Source organism: Crassostrea angulata, chromosome 6 (genome assembly GCF_025612915.1).
Source record: "Crassostrea angulata isolate pt1a10 chromosome 6, ASM2561291v2, whole genome shotgun sequence".
Taxonomy (NCBI): domain Eukaryota; kingdom Metazoa; phylum Mollusca; class Bivalvia; order Ostreida; family Ostreidae; genus Magallana; species Magallana angulata.
This window is the reverse complement of record NC_069116.1, coordinates 58,705,938-58,727,778: the sequence shown is the minus strand read 5'-3', so window position 1 is coordinate 58,727,778 and position 21,841 is coordinate 58,705,938. Positions and strand designations below refer to the sequence as shown.

Genomic DNA, 21,841 nt, shown 5'->3' with positions numbered 1-21,841 from the left:
TCCTAGCAAGATCATCAGGAATATGAAAAATCATTTTTAAAGAGTTTTAAAGAAGTTACTCTTATTTAAGAGTGCTAATGGTTAGATGTTCGTCGTAAAAAGAAAATTATACGTTTTAAAATTATGGGATCAAATTTTAAAGCAATTAGTTATAGATTTGTACAAAAACTTACATTAATACAACGAGGATACGCTGTATTAGAATTAAAAAATAACTCAACCAATCGGCCGCGATTTTCTGTGGGGGAAAACCTTGAGTGCTGGATATAAAGCAATATACACACCATTAGATCGATTTCTCCTGTTTTGTTGTCACCAGACCGAGATCAGGTGAGCCGGAGCCTGCTGTTTTCACTCTCATTCGGCGATGTGTGGCCTCTACAGTGTACGGAGAAACGACTGACATGGCATAGCTTATAATGGTAGGTTCTAACTATCCGTCTGTTTTTCTGAATTAAGTATGTACTTAATAATTATATTAGATAGTTCAATTTAAAATAAAAATTACTTAAAATTTAACTGTTACTTGAATTCTCATTATTCTAATTTAATTCTTCAATGAAAATGTATTTTTTTTCATGTGTGTTGTAACGTTATAAAGTCTTTTAAATGTTTTAATTTATATCCAAGAATTTGCATCTTTTTTAAAAGCTAGAAAACTAGAAGTATTTCATCGATCCAGGTAAGACTTACATTTTACTATAAATAGCTAAGTTTATATATATATATATATATATATATATATATATATATATATATATATATATATATATATATATACATGAATTGTAGTCGGGTAAACTATATATGATGTAATCTTAATGCTAGAGCTTCAGTATATTATTCAATAAATCTTACGTTATAAAATTTAGATTTTAAACTGATGCACACAATTATGAGTATTGTGTGCAGTCAATAAAATGAGGCGATTTTTTCTGTGAAACAATTTCATAAATACCAATTTGTAAGACAAGGCAAAATTTTCAATTTTAAACATAGCGTAATATCAAGTTAGAACAATGTCGTAACGAAATCTTGATCCCGATCTCTGTTTTGATGTAATGCATTTATATGAGTTCATTACCACCAAGGGCTGAATTTACTAAACTGCTTAACGTAAAAATAATTGATAAAACTATACTGGGCTCTCATGCTGTTTTTATGAATGTACTGTATTTTGATACATAAACCGACCACTGTGGGAAAAAAGTACTTATCTCGGTGCGAGAGTTTTCAAATATTTGTACTTATATATTGTGTGGATTTGTTTGAAGTAGCGTTGCAAATACAAGACCAGATGTTGTGTGGAATTTTTATATTAATATGATCAATTAATTCAATATAAAGAACATGAGATAAAAAGCATTGATAAAGAAGTGAAGGATGAACCTTACCTCGACAGGTGCTTCATTACAGATGAACCCTTAGGGTAGTTTATCCCGGGCTTTTTTTTAATTATCATTTCTTTCTACCTTAGATATTCGTGAAAAAAAATGTTTTACATATCCAAATTATAAATTTCGTTTGTTGAATTTAAAATTGTATCTGAATGGTTTAAAGGGACTAAAACGTTATTTTGGATCAATTTTTCTTCAATTTTTATGTATAAAATGGTTTACTTGCGCATTTTGAATGACTGATCAACATTTGAAAGTTGGAAGTCAAATAATAAGAGAGACCGAGAGGCAAAAATTCATTGTTATGTAAACAAGGCTCGAGGCTTATATTTGTTTACAAATAATGTAAACGTACGTAATTACCATTTCTTTGACAAAATGACTCGTGGCAAACAATGTAAACTGATTCAATGTGCTCATAAATAATATTATCAACAGAAAAAAGCAACATTTGATTGAGACCTATATTAATAAAACACATATGTAAACAACAAGGCCCAAGCTTTGTTTACAAAAAGAAAAAAAGAAAAAAAAGAATCAAAACTCTGTAGCTTGCATATAACTAGCAATCAAAATTTGTCTTTCAAATTTTTACAAAGCATTATAAATCCACATTAACCATTATAAACATAAAAATTGAAAAATTAAAAAACGTGTTGCAGAAATGCGGGATTTTTCCATAAACAAGAGAAGGCCATTTAAATACTCGTAACGCACGAGTCTTTCTAAATATAGACACAACTACGCAGACGGTTATATTTAGTCGGGGTCACGTGACCCCGTCTATTAGTTTACTGTCAGTAGAGGTCTCAAACCGGAAGGCACGCGTAGAAAACATGAATTGAGTCTACGCGTAAGAAAATAGTGCAGAAGCTTTTCATGCATATCAGTAAATATATATTATAAAAACACGCATCAAATCGTTTTAAGTCCTCTATCTATAAACCAAATTCTATAAAGAAAATATACAAACATAGCATTATTGATCAAAATATTCTTGCTCGGGTTCAATAGTTGTAGTGAAATGAATTGTGGAATGAATTACGTAACTGAATGCACAACGCCGCCGACGATTCAGTTGGTGGACGAGCTCATTAATCAATATAGAAGAGGTTGAATATTGAATCGAAAGTAAAGCTCCCAAACGCAATGTGCCATTTTTGAAAAGTTGTGAATTCTATTTTAACAATCTATCACCTGAAAAATACCGAACGGGGTTAAAATCTGGACGGGGTATGACTGCTGTTAATTTCTAAAGGAATTTTGTACATAGAAAATAAAAAAAAGTCTGAATTTGCCTTCCCGTTCATCGACTCTTTAGTTAATGAAACTGAATTTAAATTTTGAACAATGCATTGTAAGCAAAATCTATATAGATTATACATTTTGGGTGATCAATAGATCAAATAATACATACAATCTTATCGATTGAAGAACCAATTTAAATGTTAATGTTCATGTTGTCCGGCTTAGTTGGAATATACATGTATAATCATGTATTTTTTTTTAATGTTATGAGACATAAGTTTACACTTTTTTCTATACTTTATAACGGACAAAACCAGTCATATTCATGATTTAAAAGAATTTTTCATCAATAATCAATATCTTATTGTCTCTCATCAGAACCTCAGCTGTTCTTTCTCCCATCGGTAAATATCTCGCACAAATATTAGACCTATGAATTCAGAGATAATGCATGGTTATGTTTTAAATTTTCAATTTACCTTGTGGTAGTACAATCAGTAATTTAGCAGTTTGAGAGTTTTCGGAGTTTACATAAACCTTGTATAACAGATATCGTCCGACTTGTGGATTTTCTCTTGGATCACAAAATTAAATAAATCTAATGATTTAAATTTTCTACCTAAATATAGTTATTTTGATTTTCCCGGTTAGTTGTAGTTTTTAAAAATTTTCCTTGGGGTCTTATTTTACATAAAATACCGTTGTGTCAATTTTCTATAATTATTAAGAACAGTCCCGGCCAGGATTTAGTAAAATTAAGACAAAGTATCAGGCAATTGCAAAAAGCCGAATTTTAACATACTAGATTGAAACAACTAATTCAAACTCATAATTTTTGGGACATATTCGAGGAAAACGTGGCCAATTACAAATTCAAACTTTCAAGACCCCGTCTTTCAGTAATCTCAGTACTTTGATTTTATCTTCATGTTGCGTCATGGCGGTCTCAGCCTTTTTTGAATGAATTTTTGCTTTGAGTACCTGTATTTATATCTTTAATACTACATATTTTCCTTAAAGGGACTTGGACACGATTTGATATCAAAAATTTGATTTTTATTTTTCATGTATAAAATGGTTTACTGGTGCATTTTAAATAATTGACCAAAATATTGAATATTAAAGTCGAGTTACAAGCGAGATACAGAGGTAAGAATTAATTGTTATGTAAACAAAGCTCGAGTCTTATAGTTGTTTACAAAAATGCAATGTAGAGAATTACCATGTCTTGGACAACATGACATTAAAAAAAAATTTAAACTAATTCAATATCTTCACAAATACTATTATCAACAATAGAAAGATACATTTGATTGAAACTTACACCAATACAACCCATTTGTAAAAATGACAATATTCGAGTTTTGTTTACAAAACAAAAAAATTATGAACTCTGTATCTTGCTTATAACTTGATATTTGACTTTCAAATTTTGACATAGCATTATAAACTTCTATAATTATCAGATTAAACATTGAAAATGGAAAAATGAAATTTGAAAATTTTAAGTCAAATCGTGTCCAAGTCCCTTTAACAAAATACACCAATTTTCTTGATTGGTGTGTTCCTTGTTTTTGAAATCTCTAGCTGAGTAGATTACAATTTATTTTTAAAACGTAGACTTTGCACGGTGAGTAAAGATGAGAAAAAATAAGTACATATGGAAATATTTATCAAGTTGACAGGTGTTTAATTAATTTCATTCTGACATTAATGATTTTAATTTTTCGATATACTGGTATTACATTTTAATGCAATGAAAACATTATTACATGAAATAAAAAAAATATACCAACTATTCCGGAATTCGAACCTAAAGGAAAAGATCACTCATGGTCAGGCTCAACCACTCGACTAAACTAAGAAGAAAGAACAGGGGCGTACACGGCATTGCATATCCCCCAGTCGGAACAATGAAGATCGACGAAAGAATTTTAATTCAAGTTAGAATATTTAGTTTTGACTTGTATGCATAATAACAACAATTACGTAATGTTTATGTTCTGTACATACAATGTCGGATAAAAATAGTGCTAGCACAGATATGAAATCATGTTGTAATGCTTAGAAAGCATCACATAAAGCAAAGGAGATAAGTACAAAGTACATGTATTATTGTATATTATTTATTTGTCAAAGAATGCAGTTCTATATTATACATGTACATGTACTGATGCACAGTTTCAAAAGTAAAGATGTTTTATATGTTCCTATGCCATTTCAAAATCCTGGGTACGGGGGGATTTGTCAGGCCTTGTACGCTCTTGTCCTTTAAAACATCTTTCTTAAATTTTGAAGGTGTTCATGTTTTTTCACCAAAAAGTTAGAGTTTTAAAGATATGCCTCTTTGAAACAAAAATCGGAAACTGCAGTTTTCAAGATTTCTGACTCTTAATGTGCACGTCAAATTAATTTTGATTCAAGGCAGTTTCCCCCAACAACGAGGATTCTCCTTTGAAAATTCGTGGATTTTGCCAATTTTTCTGTGTAACCATTTTTACATTATTTAATTAATGATCTTATAAAAGTTAAAATGTAGTTTAAATATTGAATTATACATTGCATTGTGTATAACGTTGCATGTAAAAAAAAAAAAAAAAACAACGAATAATGTAACTTTAATATTTTTATTTTATTTGCACAATCTTCAGGGAAAATAGCATTGGAACTGCATAAAATTATGAGCTCAAATCGTGTTCAAGTCCCTTCAAACAAATCCTGGGCCTCGGTATTATCTTTTCTAAAAATCTAATAGAAAAAACAACCAGTCTCTCTCTTTATTCCTTTTGTTTTCAATACTTGTGATTTGAAACAAATGACATCTAAATTAATCTACAAAAAATGGAATAAAATTGAAAAATGACTAAATAAAAAAAAAAACGAAAAAAGATATAGAACTGCTTTGGTTTACTTCAGTGTTTGAATGCATTTCATGGTAGAATGAAAATATATTTTTTATGGTTTATAATAAATCAGCTGGTACAGTGAACTATGAAATGCCGCGGTTTATTGGGTAATACTGGCGCCCTGCAAAAATAATCTAATTATGGCTAACCGAAAAAAATGTTTAAAACAAAAATCATATCTGTATAAAGTGTGAAGACCTGTCAAGATTATATTCTCAAACTCTTCAAATTTTATCTGACATAAAACATGAGGGCACCGTTGTATGTAAGTTTTTATTGCACGAAAATGCCGTAGGTTTGGACAGCGAAATAACCCCAAAAAGGTACGTTGATGTAGTTACTTGATGTAGGCCCTTGTTCCTCTTCAATAATAGCAAAAAAAAAATCATTTCAAATTGAAGATCATATTGCAATTGCTGGTTATTTGCATTTTTGTCATGCTTCAGATCTGCATTTGCATTTTTGGGGAAGAGTTTTAGATAGGTAATGAAGAAGGTCGATATGCCTCCAGAGGGAGTGATATTTAAATGAATATGATGGACGACGCGGCTCCTTGAAAACCGACATTCTAGAATCGATTCACATTCCAATTCCGTTATTTTTAAACCATTGTCTATTTTATGGATAATGTTCTATATAAAAAAATCCAGCGATTAACCATACATGAAAACGCTTGGTAAACTAAGCTTAGAGTAATTGGATACTTTGTTCAATATGCATAGAATCGCAAGGGCATTGCCATCTCTTAACATTTTGAAATAAACTTCTATCATTACTAAGGTTATATACTCTTAGGTAATGAAAAATAAACCATCAACATTGCTCTCCCAGCAAAAAGACCCCCTCCAAAAATACATATATTTCATGACCATACATTGTACATGTATGTAAGGACCTTTTGACTTAAACCTTGGTCAGTTTCATTAGCCATTCATCAAATGCCGGACCCCCTTTCCCTAATTCCTTTTTCAGCAGGTGCGTGGGCAATACACATATAGTTATTGACCCAAACAATACTTGTAGTAAAAATATGGGATTGGTTTCATCTATTTTCTACTTAGAACTGTAGATTTTCTTTATATTTCAATACCCTGGCATTCTATAGAAGTTGTCGTGGTTATGTTCGCTAGAACCACCCTGTCGAAACCCACGTACAATGACAAACCGTCGCCTATGTTGAACCAAATTTATCAAACAATTGAACCCTTTAGATTTTGTAGATGGAGGGGTCAAGAAAATTGGAGGTAAAAATGTAGATCGGCGCAAGAAGCGCATTGATGAAGACGTGATGACTGATAGTTGACCCTTGCCTGTACGGAACCCTTTCCGGTAACCGTTTTGTTGGTATATTTTTTGTCTCATTACACTGATCCCGATGTCCTCCATCACCAATGGAGACGAGTTTTATAAACCGGTGAATTACGTTTTATCGCCGTTTTTTATCCGTTGGGCGAACGTTGGCGTTATCAAGTTAACAGTGACCGGAGAATTAAATAGCCACTGAATCAAATTATTGTTCTAAATGGTGACAGGGTAGTGATATTTGTCGACTGCTGTAGTATAGGGTCACAACTTATGGCGACTAATTAATAAACCCGTGTGTCGTATAAGCTGTGCTTACTGGATGGCTGTGTAACGTGATTACCTACCATTAGAATCAGGAATCACAAAGGATCTATTTTGGTATATCCATTACTTTCATCAAACATCAGAGAATTTCGCTGTAAAAACCACATGTTAAAAGTATAAGGGTGATTTTAAACTGAACCAAACACAATACGTTTATTTAATTTCTTTGCCTGTTCTGAAATAGAAGCCGTGGTTTCATTACTTTCATTAGATGATCAAGGTATTGCTTTGTCTTTCGTGTTAAAGATAAAAGAGCTCAATATATTTTCAAGTGTAAGGTAGCCCTCTATTCAAAAGGAGGTATCTTAGAAAAGCTTTTAATAAAGGTTCATACTTTAACGTGCTAATTGAAAAGAGAAAAGGAACTAAAGATAGAATCAGCTCGTTAATTTAGATAAATCTTTGTGGTTATCTGCCATGCACTCTATTGAGGAAGATGATTATTCTTCGGTGGTTTATTTTTCACATCATTCACTACAGTTCGATCACTCTAAGGTGTAAATTCAACACCCCAGACATGATAATTGTGGGAGCTGTGTACCAGAATAACCTTAGGATAGTTAGAACTAACACCTTACGTCTACGTATGACACCGCAACTTCTCGGGACTTTTCGACAGAGCTCGGAAAAACAACCTCGATTGTAATACGTAAGCACCTTTATAAAGGAAACTTGATATAAAAGCAGAATATTTTATCATTTATTGAGATGTGTGCTAAACATCATTAAATATCAATGACATATCCTAAAATATACCACAGAATAGACAGTCTAGCCTGTACTTAAATGGATGGGAAGCGATTCAAGTTTTATAAAATTCTAACATCCGGTAATGTTAATACAGGCCTTAAAAATTGTAATTGCAGACTCCGGTCTTCTCTCCTTTAAACTGCTTGACAGTCTGTGCATGCGTGAAAGAACCTCTTATCAACTCAATATGGATGCTAAAATCTTTTCAAGATATCTTAACAAAGTTATTGCGGTGGTTAAGAGAACCCCGTAAACACATTTTGTCTTGTGATATTGGATTTATTTGCCACATAGCCATATTAATGGTACATTAGCTGTGTTAGTGGAACCATTTCACTTCATAGTGTTTGGTTAATTTTGACAGTTCCTGATGAAGTCTTTGATGGTCTTCACCCGTTCATTTCGCAGAAATATATTCGCACTTACGTTATTCATTATTACCAAGTAGATTGTCTTATACTTTTGGTGACCGTTTTACAGCTAGCATGTCTCTAAGATAATAATTATACTTGATCCGGGAACATTGCATAAGCATTACAAGTCCCGTACAGACAACCCCTAATGTCTTTGTATGCGCTAATAAATAGGTTTCGAGAAAATTCGGCGAAAGAAGTTTTATAATGGATAAAACCGATTAGAAAAAAAGAGTTGTTTAAAATCATTATTTTTAAATCATCTGTTGATCAATCTTTATAAAAACAAAATTTAAAAAATGATCTGTAGTTTCTCACGGCAAGTTTAAAATCAATTTTCTAAACCATAACGGAAAAAAAGGATAGACGATAGTCCCTTCGGTTTCACCGGTAGGGGCCTATCTTGAGTTATCTTAGAACAATCGCATCTTCTCGGGCCTTTCCGGCATTCGGATTCGGAAAAACGCATTGAACGTATTACATAGACGTCCATGACATTCCCCTTTTCATAAAATTTCCATGACCTGTTGAGATGTGAGCTAGACTTCATAAAAGTCAATGACATACCCTGAAATATACCACAGAAGCGACATACAAGGCTGTCTAGCAGATACTTATTTTAATAGGAAGCGACTCCATTTTGTATCAAATTCTAACATCCGGTAATGCTAATTCGAGGTGTCTTTCTGAGCGTTATTGTAAATATCACATAGGCCTACAGATTTCTCTTTGAAAACAACGTTCGTTTGATATATATTTGATATATATATATTTGAAACACTGTTACATATGATCAAAGACTTTCACTTAACAGGTTAACGCTATGGAAAGATAATGCCAGATATTTTAGCAGTGTTTTTTTACAATCATGATTCAATTTAATTTTCTTGAATGATTTTTTTTAGAATGCTAATAATAATATCTTTTATAATTTTCTTATGAAAATCTTTTGCAATAAAATTAATCAATAACTAAAAAAAATAATCAATAATCAATAAACTTAATCATGGAATATGAGGAGATTCTGTCATATTTGCAGATCATTCTGGACCTTTTTTCAATTTTTTGGATTTGTGAATGATTGCCACTCTGTTTTTTTTTTTTTACCTTGACTAAGTTTTGAAACAGGATAATCTCTGTAGTTGAAATCGCTGAGCTTTATGTACATATGTCACGGTACTTTAGGGAGACGTAAAGGTCATTTCATTCTTACAAATTTGGGAAACTATTTCTGTATCCGCTAACTGACCTTTCCCCTTTTTAGACCCTACAGAAATGCTTGTCATGCATCTAGTCAATTTCCATGGGTTTTGTTTAAATCTACGAACAAGCATACGATGGAATGAGAGCTTCTGTCCGTTGATAAGCCACCATTGTAAGTGAATTTGTTCACTTCCCTTACAAATTGCTGATTTTACAATAAGGACATACATCTTTTTTTGGATTATTTCAATAGAATAGATGAACAGCACCGTATTGGCAGTCTTTGACATGGCTTTATTTTAATCTATCAGTACATCATAAACTATTCGATTGTATGCAAATATAGCAATAGAGTAAGTTATATGATCAACATCGACTTTTGGGTAGTTATGATGTTAGATCTTCAATGAACCAAACAACCAATCAATCAAGATGAATCAATCAATCAATGAATTAAGATGAATCAATCCATCAAATCAATCAGTCAATAATTTAAACAATATTTCAATCAATCAATATGCAAGTCAATAAAGTATAATCAATGTTTTGCTTCAGTGAATGTCTCAATATGACAATCAATGTATCAATTTAATTTATTATGACAACCAAACAACTGCAATGAATCAATAGAATTATTCAACTGAATTTTTTCCAGGTTGAAGCTGAGAAAGGGCGATACGCTACTGCGCATGTGTATGATAAGGACAAGATTAAACTTTAAAGGCAGTCCAAACTCATATTGTTTGATTTCTTCCTTGCACTTCTGACCCTGACCACGGCACAACCTTTATTAATCAGGCTCATCTTCCGAAAAATTATACATCAGACATATCTCTTACTCCTTTTAATTCCAGTTTTATGAATTTGACGCTCAAAATACGGTATTTAAGTATACTATGATCCTACATTTACTACATATGATCAATTTGCAGTGGTCAAATTTTGTGACCATTGGACGGCTGGAATTAGGACGAAAGTTTGACGGACGGATAAACAGATATAACGTTTAAAGCCACGAGTACAACGTTCTTGGAATTTTGAATCTGATCAATAATCACGGGAAATATGTAGCTTTGATGAGAAAAATATATGGTATTATTCAGCAATCTATCAAAAAGAAATTAATGATCCCCTGTTACTTGATCGCGTTTGTGTCGTTATTAATTTTATCACAAATGATCCCCATTAATCAAAACCAGGAAATAAAAACAGATGATGTCCCCTGTTGCTGAAGATGAATATGGGTCTTCTTGATACGCTAAGGAGAATAATGTCATTTGGTTTGCAAAATTATTCGAATTTTAAAAAAAATCTAATAGTGTAAAGTTTTGTTTTTGTACTTTTGTCTCCAATTAATACAAAACTCTTCAATATCTCTCATTATCTTTTAAACAACACATGTATTATAAAGGCTGAATTTACAAATAATCCTGTTGCCAATAACCTATGTCATCGAAGTTTCTGTAGGGCATAAGAAGAAATCATGTAGGGGCAGTAATGGAGAGCTGGAGCAGAGGTGGTGGGTTAAGTCTCGCATGATTGAGCAATGTTATTCATTGTTCCATTTGACAACTGTCGTACAGAAGTTGCGTTGAGCCACTACTATTATACGTTTAATTCAACGCATGTCGAGTCTTGAGTAGGCCCATGGGTCGTAATTAAAACGAGATATAGCCTTTTTTTCCGGCAGGACGCATTCAATTAAGTTAAATTACCGATAAATCATTTCTGAAATGCAAAAGACTCGTAACTCTCGCTTAGGCGACGGCCCCAGGAACCTGATAAATCCCGTTTAGTTGAGAGAGAAAGTCGGCGTCTTATGAAACTTGAAGATCGGAGACATACACTAATTAATTTAGTTCTGACAAGGGAATGAGGAGGGTTACAGCGGCTGGCGGATTTTAATTAGAGTATTTAGTGTCAGTAGCGTTGTGACGTTGTGAGGGTTTAAGAACCTACCTGTCAGATCAGCTCCGCTGAAACCTTTGTAAAATCTTCTTGTGATTAAATGGAAGTCCCCCCTCAATCAAGATGAAGCATTCAAAGTTATGAATATTTTCTAAAATATTAAAGTGTACTTTTACGCCTTCTTTCACGAAAACAATGACTAACGATTTGAATGACTGGGATTAAATGTTTGGTACCACCGGGTATAGAAAGGCTGACAATTCTACTATCAAGGGTCCCGAAGGTCATTTTGAATAAATTTTGATATTCAAGGCGTATGGTTAGGAATGCATTATCTGGTAACTTTTGAGAATAGTGACACATTTTGTTCAATTTTCTTGTTATTCTAGCAAAGTCGTTTCTTTTTACTCTCCCCATGCGAAAATATAAGATGAACGTAAATGAAGGCAGCAAGATTCACTATCTGTATATATTTGCCTTATTCATAAGTTCAGAATCCAGTGGGACCGCCATACAAACAGAGTTTATTGGAAACCCATCAGTCGTTCTATGGCAGTCGACCGATTAAGTTTTTTTTTTTTTACGGAATGCGAGCAAATGTTAATTTTCCTGCCAGCTCTTCGGGACAATCGTTCGTGCATGTATTCTTTGCACTATTAAATGTAAGAAACTGGACATCAGCATGGTTGTAAGCATGTTTGTTTTTGTTGCGTTGTCATTTTTTTTTTGGGGGGGGGGGGAGGGGGTAGGGTTGAGGATACGATGGATGCACTATTATATTGAGAGCAAACAAACACAGTTGATATGACAGCTTCGAAATGTTTGTTTTACTGACAGACAAACAACAATAAGAGCTGTTTTAACAAGAGCTTGGACTGACACACTCCAATTTGATGAAGGTGGGTCTACTCATGATTAACTGGCCAGTCATTGACTATTAGGTATGAATACATTGAACGCAATGACACTAGTTCGACTTTATCCAGGGATGTAAATTTCAGTTGAAGCGATTTTATAACAGTCTATGAAGATTTATGAGCTTATCTTGGCGAATTAGAAGAAATGTCAAATTTGACAGCTTGTTTTGATAAGCAAACTAGATAGACTAAGTAACATCCCTCCAAAAGTCCAAGCTCTTGATAAAACGGTTCTACCTAAAAGGAGTAGAGGAATTTAAGTCATGATAAAATGTGACCGTTACGCTGTCAATCTCTATTCATATTCCATCAAAATCCAAATTTGATATCTAATCTCTATTATCACTATCCAGTCACAATTTATCGATATCCAAGTTCGATATCTACTGTAACTATCAAGTCAACCTTTGTCACTTTCCAAATCTATTATCTTCTGTCACTATCCAATCATCAACATCATCAATGCCCTTTCACATTTTCAGACCCAGATTTTTAGTTTCTCTATAAGTCATACTTTATACATTTAAATTATCTAACTCTGATATCCATTATAATAGTCAAGTTACATATAATCATTATCATGCTCTGATATCTACCACCAGTCACACTTTCCAACTCTGATATCTACTGTCACTATCCAGTCACATACAATCACTATCATACTCTGATATCTACCCCCAGTTACACTTTCCAACTCTGATATCTACTGTCACTATCCAAGTACATATGATAATTATCATACTGTTATATCTACCACCAGTTACACTTTCCAACTCTGGTATCTGCTGTCACTATCCAGTCACATACAATAATCATCATTCTCTTAAATCTTCCACCAGTTACACTTTCCAACTTTCTGATATTTACTGTCACTATACATTCACATATAATTATTATTCAACTCAGATATTGGTCACTATGGAGTCACTCATCATCATCATCACAATCATCATCACAATATCTTACCAATTTTAAAGGCAGAGTTACTATAGTATACATTTTATATTAGATTCGTACGGAATCGAAAAGTTACCTTTAAATAGCACATACACATGTTTAATTACACTGTAACGAATATTTAAATGCAAGGATTTCAGGAAAAAATAAAAAAACAACTTTCGCACTGATGCCTATACATGTATTTTCATGTGAAAGATTTTTCGAAATTGCTAGCAGGAATTATGCAAAAGTAAAGAACTAATGATGTTTATGAATAATATAATACGGCTCCTTGATTATTTCGTCTGTTTGTGTAATGGTTTTTACGACTTTTTGTTCATTTCTAAACTCTCTTCAATTTTTTCTAACGTAAATTTTAATATAAGTATTTACAGGTAGTTATATCTGACAATTATCAATTATTTTTTACACACGGATAATTTCCTGTGACTGGTTAATTAGGTAAACGAGGACGCTTTCACTTAGATTAACAATGTGTACCACCTCTCGAAATTTTCTTATTGACCCCCCCCCCCCCCCCCCCCCGATGGAAATCCATGTATCTCTTTTTCATTGAGTTAGCGATAACAATGTTTTGATCATATGCTATTTACTGTCTTGGAATTCATGTTTTATGATTGAAACCAGTTTTCTTCTGGTTCTGATATCAAAGAGCACCAATAAGGAGAGTCTCCTCCTACCATTAACATTATTTATGAAGTTTGTTTAACAATCCTTTCCAAATCTGAACATTCCGGTGAGACCGCACTTGCCAGGTTTTAAATCTTAGCGCCGCCGAACACAAATCCGCCTTATTTGATGGTGACTAAGTCGCTAACATCAATCTGAGGCTGATTCTCACCAAAGTCATCTTGTAAATCAAAGGGATTGGGAACTTGCTGCAGGCGCTGATTCATGGTTGTATATTACTTGCTCAAGAAAAATCGGGTTTAATACACGTTGCCCGGAGTTCTTACTTGCTTTATTTATTAACATACGAAAAAAAAAGGAGAGTTGGTAATTGAAAATGTACGAGGTTATGTATTTTCTACACAGCTGTTGCATCATTGTGAAAGGATAATAAATATTCATTATTCAGAACCGGAAACCCCGATTTCCCCAGCATTCCTGAGAGATGTTTGTACAATCGTCAACTCACGTCGTTATTCGACTTCTGGCGAGATTTTTATACCCACTGTATTATTTTGAATCACACACAGATCTAAAAAGTGGTTGATCATTTAATTCTTCAGGGCTTTCACATTTTGACCTACCTTTTTTTTCTTTCTTTCTTTTTTTCTTTTCTTAACATCTGTTGTGTATCTGCTGTGTGTATTTTATGGTGTGATACAATACACAGACAAAACTGTAATTTGAAGTACGACATCCAAAAAGACTGAGCGAACCGATTGGTTAAGTGGTTAATGCTTCAGTGTGTGTTTATCCACTAGTACTTGCTTAACTGACTAAGTAATTAGTTACTGATAAATTTAAAAAAAATATTTGTAAGCTGACTGATTGAAATATTCAATACCATATAAACAAAATGGTCGTGACATACTAGTATATTACGAATGTATTCTTTGATTACTTTGCGTTTGAATAGATTTTGTTTTGTCCTATTTTTTCTAAGCCATGAGGCAATACGTTATGAATCCAATCCAAGTCTGCTTCATTACAGGTACTTCTCTGTTGACAGTTTCTGTTTTATTCGAAGGATTTATAACTAGTTTTTTGTGAACTGTGTCTTGAATCTAGCATAAGATTCTTAGAAAGAGCAATTACCCTCCTCCATCACAAACCTTGAACTTTGAAGAGACCGGCAAGGAAATTAAAAAAAAAACTTTCCACGTATTCAATACAGCCAATATAGCCATAAACAGGAACAACTGCTTACAGATCCATAAAAACGTTCGTGTGATTGAGTTATCTGTTTTCGTGCACTTTAATTTCTTTTACCAGGATTTTCATTCAAAGGTGTATGCACGCAGAAGGCGAAAATAACCATCTTTATATACTTTAAAATCACGATTAGTTAGGTCTAACAAGATAACAGGAAGAGTTGGAGGCTATATTCTTGCTTCTCTCAGTCATTAGGAAATATTTAACCCCGCAATTACTTTGTCATACTACCACTGGATATGGAATTTTTTTGCTGGTAGCAAAGAAGAAAAACGACACTCTTTGTCATTAAATAGATGAGATTTTTTAGAATCATCCTTTCCTTTAAATATTTATCCTGCATTTATTTCTTTAGCATTGTCTTTGAAGTAATGTTTACCTAACACCTTTTTCCTATGTGTTACAATACCGTTGATTATACTTTCATGTGAAATGTTAAACACACTTGGCAACGGGCAACACTTTATAAATAGTGCCTGTTTGCGAGGGCAAAGTTGAAGTTGACACCCCTCATTGAACATTGAAAAATGTTGACATGGGTTTATTTTTTGATTATCCAGAACATTTTTGCAAGTTGCCTTACATTATTGGAGGCAAATGCGACCGACTTGCCATGTACATAAACCCATCTCAACATGTAGCGGACCTGTTGTAACGGTGATTTAACTCGTTACGCTCTTTAGTTCATGTATTAATGAATGAATTACATCTCTGATTTCACCCAGTAACGTTGCTTAAGCAAACCTATATTGCACATAGTTTTGTTCATATAAACATTATCTGTAATGTTCACTTGTTTTAATATTTCAATCTGTAGCAACAACTGAAAGTTTGTGTATGGTAAATCATACAAAGTGCCCTAGTATTAATGGTAATCTTTTGTATTCTTTGTAGGCAATGAGAGAATCTTGCAAACTGCTGTGACGATTTCATTCTAGGCCGAAAAACAGTCTACGATATGGACGATTTAAATCTTCAAAACCACGTAGACTATCCAGACATTCTCGTTGTCATTGGTTACCTCATGACCTTTAGCCTTGCCGGATCGGTCGGCAATGCGTTTGTTATTTACATCTTTTCAAGGAAGAGAGAAAAATCAACAACAACGGTTTTTATCCTTGTTTTGGCAATGACCGATTTTTTCACGTGTTTAGTTATTATTCCATTCACCATATATTACGAGGTTATGGAAAAAAGAGTGAACAGCAATGTGCAGTGCAAAATCTACATGTTTTTGATAACGACAAACATTCCTTTTTCAGCTTTCATCATGGTCTTAATTGCGTTTGATCGATATTTCAAGATTTGTCGTCCTTGGAATCAGTGCTTAAACATCCGAATGTCCAAGAAAATCGTAATAGCTGTCCTGCTTTTTGCATTATCTCTTGGAATTATCCCTTCTCTTACTCACAGGGTTTATCCCATTTCAGATGAAACTTCGACAATAGAAAACAATATAACTAGTCTTGTTTTTGATGGTGATAAGCAGAGCGCCCATAATGGAACCGTAATGGAACTAAACAACACTGCCTACCAAGGTCTGATACCAAAATTAGATTTCCCCGGAAATGTGTCTAGCAATTCATCTGATAACAGAAATAAGTATGAAGGGTATTGCATGCCAGTTCTTGAGTATTTTAGTCAAAGTTTTATGAAGACATACCAAAACATCTACGCCTCTCTGTTTTTGATCTCCTGTGTATTTGTCACCGTGCTGTACGCCCTAATCTTCAAGTCTATCACACTGAGGCGGTACAAGAAGAGAAAGCGCGCCTACAAGGGGATGGACCGGAGGACCAGTACAGCCATCACGAACACGTGCACCACGCGCCTGACGACCACGGAACCTCCTTATACTGACCAAAACCGGCGGGCGCCCACCAACAACAATTACGTCACAGAGAGCAAGCGATCGGTCCGGAACAAGCTACGACTGGCCAACATCAAGACCGCAGGGATATTGTTCGTTGTTACCATTGTTTTCATCCTGGCTTTTCTGCCGGCCTGGTTAATGTCCATTCGAGTGATAAAACCCAATATTATTGTCTATTACTTGTATTTCAGCAATAACATTGCCAATCCTATCATCTACGCATTTTTTAATGTTACATTTAGAAAAGACATAAGGAATGCAGTTCATTGCAAATGAAATATTTTGTCCTATTACATATTATTTTGCGCAGATGCAACGCTGCTGATGCCGTAATTCAATTCAATTCATTTTAGCTCACCTGAGCTGAAAGCTCAAGTAAATCTAAAAAAATTTCTTTTCAAAAACTAATCAGCCAGGAAAGCTGAAACTTGTGTGGAAGCATCCTCAAGTAGTGTAGATTCAAAGTTGTGAAAATCATGACCCCTTGGGGTATGTTGGGGCCACAATTGGGTGTGGAAGTTTAACATAGGAATATATAGAGTAAATCTTTAAAAATCTTCTCAGAAACTAATCAGCAAGGAATGCTGAAATTTGTATGGAAGCATCCTCAGGTAGTGTAGATTCAAAGTTGTGAAAATAATGACACCCCCGTGAGTAGGATGGGGCCACAATGGGGGGGGGGGGGGTCAAAGTTTTACATAGGAGTATGTAGAGTAAATCTTTAAAAATCTTCTTCTCAGAAACTAATCAGGCAAATGATTCTTTATAATAAGACTTTGGCCCCAGGACAATTCTTCGGCCTCACAAGAAGGTTCAGAGTTTGATGTAGGTTTATATCCCATATATAAACAATTGTTAAGGATCTTTTTGAGAACTGCAATACTCAACATGTGATATGACTTTAAAATCATCCTGTTAGAAAAAGGAACTAATGATTATAAACATAGGAATATCCAGGGGGAAAATGGATTTTATTGATACAGGATCTACATGTATCATTGTACATTGTCCAGACGCTTTGTATACATGACTCCATTAAGCTGATTTTATCATACCTATTGTTCCTCAGGTGAGCGATGTGGCCCATGGGCCTCTTGTTTTTAACTCGTACCAGTAGTACAAGAGATACAATACAACATATATACAATCATATACATTTGTAGATATGTGTATGTAAATCTGTGAAGTATGTTTTAAAGCAGAACATTTTCCGACTAATACAAATTAATTCAATCCCCCCCCCCCCCAAAAAAACCCAAAAAAACTATAAACTTTATATACAGAATCAAAAGGAAGTTACACGTAATTAGATAATGAACTGCTATATTTCATATCGGGTTTCTACGCAGTAAGCTGAGAGTAAAGTACATGTAGATACCCTCCCCGAGAACTTTATTCCGCGATTCCGTCGTTTTCGTTGGCATAAAATCGCTAAACTATACAAGATTGCAAACACCGAACTCATAATTTCATTGCCAGAAAATTGAGAGCAAGACTTTGAAATCTAAAAGGATTGCTTTTTATATTTCGATATTGCATTATTGTAGTTGCTTGTGTTTGATTCGGTATATAATTAGACGGATGGGAATTCGCATATTGTAGCTATAAGTATTTATGCAAGCCAAGCATTTCAACCAGGATATTTGTTTTAAAATGACTGACTTCCGCCTTGGACTTGGTATTGGAACTTCCGTATGTATATTACAAAGATAACGGGAATAGAAATGAACTTATATAGACACAAGTCCCTGTCAGACAGTTCGCCAAGCAATTCATTCAGCTGCACAACCGCTATATTCTTCAAGATGAAAACAAGTAGCAAAACCTTTTTGATCAGTTATTTTGTATTACTTGTAAAGTTTTGTAATAAATTAAATGAAGTTGCAAGTATTTCATCTTTTTTTCTCATTCTTAAGGTCAGACCATTTTCCTATTTTTTTTTTAATTTTTGCTTTATCTCTGCAAGGTAAAGGCTATCTTTTCAATTTTACATGCATTATGATAGTTTTATATTTTCAATGTTTGATATGGTTTCAGTAAGGAATGAGTGTAAGTATGTGTTTTAGATACGTGTGTTTTAAGTCAGTAATACAGGATGCTGCATGACCTCAAGATATCAGTATTTACATTATCAATCAATTCTTTGTGATTCCTATTTTGAACCTTTGTCCTATAAAAAAGCAGCAAATGACCAAACTCTTTTTATCTTTCATTGCATGTGAACACAGACTCATAATGAATAATCCGTCATTTGAAAAGTACACGCTACAATATAATTAACTTAAGGGTGTTGTTTACTCAGGATTTGAGTTCTCAAATTCGGATTGTTATAAAGTTCAATGTAATGAGTAAAATTTGTTCTAAACAAAAAAAGTATTAATAAAATGAATTATTATTGACAAAACATTTGATATTTTTACTTTATTACGTAATTAGGCTCAAACAAAAATAGACTTTTAGCCAAACAGAGGAAATTCGGACTAAATTTTGCAGATTTTGTTTTCCGCTAAAACATTTTTGGAAGTACTCTAATATTGAAAGTTAAGATTTTATATTTTAGTCTATATAATTTTTCATATTTTCTGCTGGTTTTACCTCACTTATTCATTAAAATAATTGTATGGCACGAATTGCGAAAATATTCAAAAATGCTTAAAAAGACACCATATCTCAAAATTTTGATCATTTACCTAATATAAATTTTATGCCAACAGAATAAGGACAATATAAGTAGTTCAATGCTATAAATGTTTTTGTATTATCATCATTCAATTTTTTGTAAACTTAGATCAAAAATGGGTAGGAATTTGAAAACTGATAGAGGAAATTCGGACTGGAATATTTTTTCAAATTGTAGCTGAAATCTTAATGTTTTGTACCTATTTAGTGCCACTGCCATCCATAAAATGTATTACATTTTTTAAAGTGCTTTATTATTTGAAATATATTTACAATTAAGAAAATGTCAATTGTAGTGTAAAATTTTATGGGATTTTTCTTGATTTTTCAAAAAATATTCAATGGCCATTTACTCAAAAAGTAGGTCATTGACCTACTTTTTTGAAAGTGAAAAATAACACTACAATCAAAGGTCTATAACATACAATAGATGGGGTTTCATTATCATCAGTGGAATTTTTTTTCATTCTGAGTAAACGTCATCCTTAATGTATACATGTCATATATTTAAAATTAAAATGGTTACATATACAGTGTATATATCAATAAAATTGGATTTAATTTTGCTCGATTTTATTTGATTTTGTTTCGTTTTGGTTTCATTTCGTATCGCTTTGGTTTCATTTCGGTTTGATTTCGTTTTGGTAAGTTTCGTTTCGTTTCGTTTCGGTAGATTTCGTTTCGTTTCGGCATAAATCGTTTCGTTTCTATTTCGTTTCGCACTTTACAGGTACCCGTAAATCTCAGGTAAAAAGCAGTCTTGAAAAAATTGTTATCAAAACACAGTTCATACCTATTGTTTTGTACCTAATTATCAAATATATGCAAAACGGGAACACACCCTAAGATACATGTAGTTCCGTTATAACAACAACTGATACACCACAGAGTTCCTAGTCAACCATCGTATTAATTGTCGTAAAAGCCTATACCAGTTTGTAGTCTAAGCTCAACACATATCTGTGTAAAAACCTGATTTTGCCGAAACGTTCAGAGTACATTACCGGGTTATTTTGTGGAGTCCAAAAATAGTCTAGAAATGTACCATGAATGTTTGGTATAATAGGGTTTTAATATGAATAAATGAGAAATGAATTGTCATGAAACATGATCAAAAAATAAAAATGGTCTTTATTTCGCTATAAAGCCCCTGTCAATTTTTAGCTATATTAGGAGTCATCATAGAGATAGTCGTAAGCTTCATCGCAGCAAGTCTGCCAAACGCAGCGATTGTTTCAATCGTGCCCACATCACGATTTTTAAGTATTCGTAGACTTTTACACGACACTCGCGCTGCAATCTTTGACATAGTGCTTACGATGCTGCGAACATCCTACGATTTACTTCTAGAATTCTACGACTTCATGCGATTGTTTGAGTCCCAAACCCACTTGAATTAGCTAAATTTACGTGTAGGTAAACTGAACCTTTTAAAAATGTATCAGTTTTTATGGAGAATAAAGCTTCTGTCTTTCCTATTTTTACAGAGCACTAACAAGTTCATTTCAAACCATTTAATGCTGAAAATATTGAATATATTGTATTCGTACATAATTTTTTCTGAACATTAAAATGGCATATTCTCTTCCACGATACACTTGCAATGCCGAAACCAAAAAAAAAAAAAAAAAAACAACTACAAAAAACAGAGTGTATCTTTATGATATCAAATATACAAAGTGCAACGTTCTTTAAAGAATCGATAGTATAACCATTCCGAAAGTTCCATCTTTATCTGTGACATAGAGTTAATATCTCATTAATGACCCCACAAATGATAAGTTCACTATAATAGTTGGCAATTAACGAAACATAAAAGGGACCGTTTATTACAAGTGGGACCCTTTTGTACTTGGATAACTAATGTAACTAACAACGACCGATTACATTAAACAATAAACCGCATATATGTATATGTAAATATACCCACATATACATTTACTATGACAAATTTTAGTTAAAATTTAAGTCCAGAGAAAAATAATTGGTAAGGGGGTTGTACCCTGACCGACTATTTATATCAAGGTTATCATCGTTAAGGACAACCAGGTCTTTTCATGATATAAAGACCTTGCTT

The 21,841-nt window shown here is 33.2% G+C and overlaps 1 protein-coding gene across 1 annotated transcript; it reads left to right on the top strand.

Moving 5' to 3' along the window:
- The first annotated feature begins 310 nt into the window (after positions 1-310).
- Positions 311-20,248, top strand: LOC128188172 (olfactory receptor 4N5-like). The gene is made up of 3 exons (XM_052859063.1): positions 311-422; positions 652-682; positions 16,107-20,248. The coding sequence occupies exon 3, from the start codon at positions 16,171-16,173 to the stop codon at positions 17,359-17,361; it is 1,191 nt and encodes a 396-aa protein (XP_052715023.1). The 5' UTR covers positions 311-422; positions 652-682; positions 16,107-16,170; the 3' UTR covers positions 17,362-20,248.
- Positions 20,249-21,841: the final 1,593 nt, after the last annotated feature.

What these genes read in the sequence shown, in the direction of transcription:
- LOC128188172 (XM_052859063.1), top strand. Translation starts at nt 16,171, where the DNA reads ATGGACGATTTAAATCTTCAAAACCACGTAGACTATCCAGACATTCTC.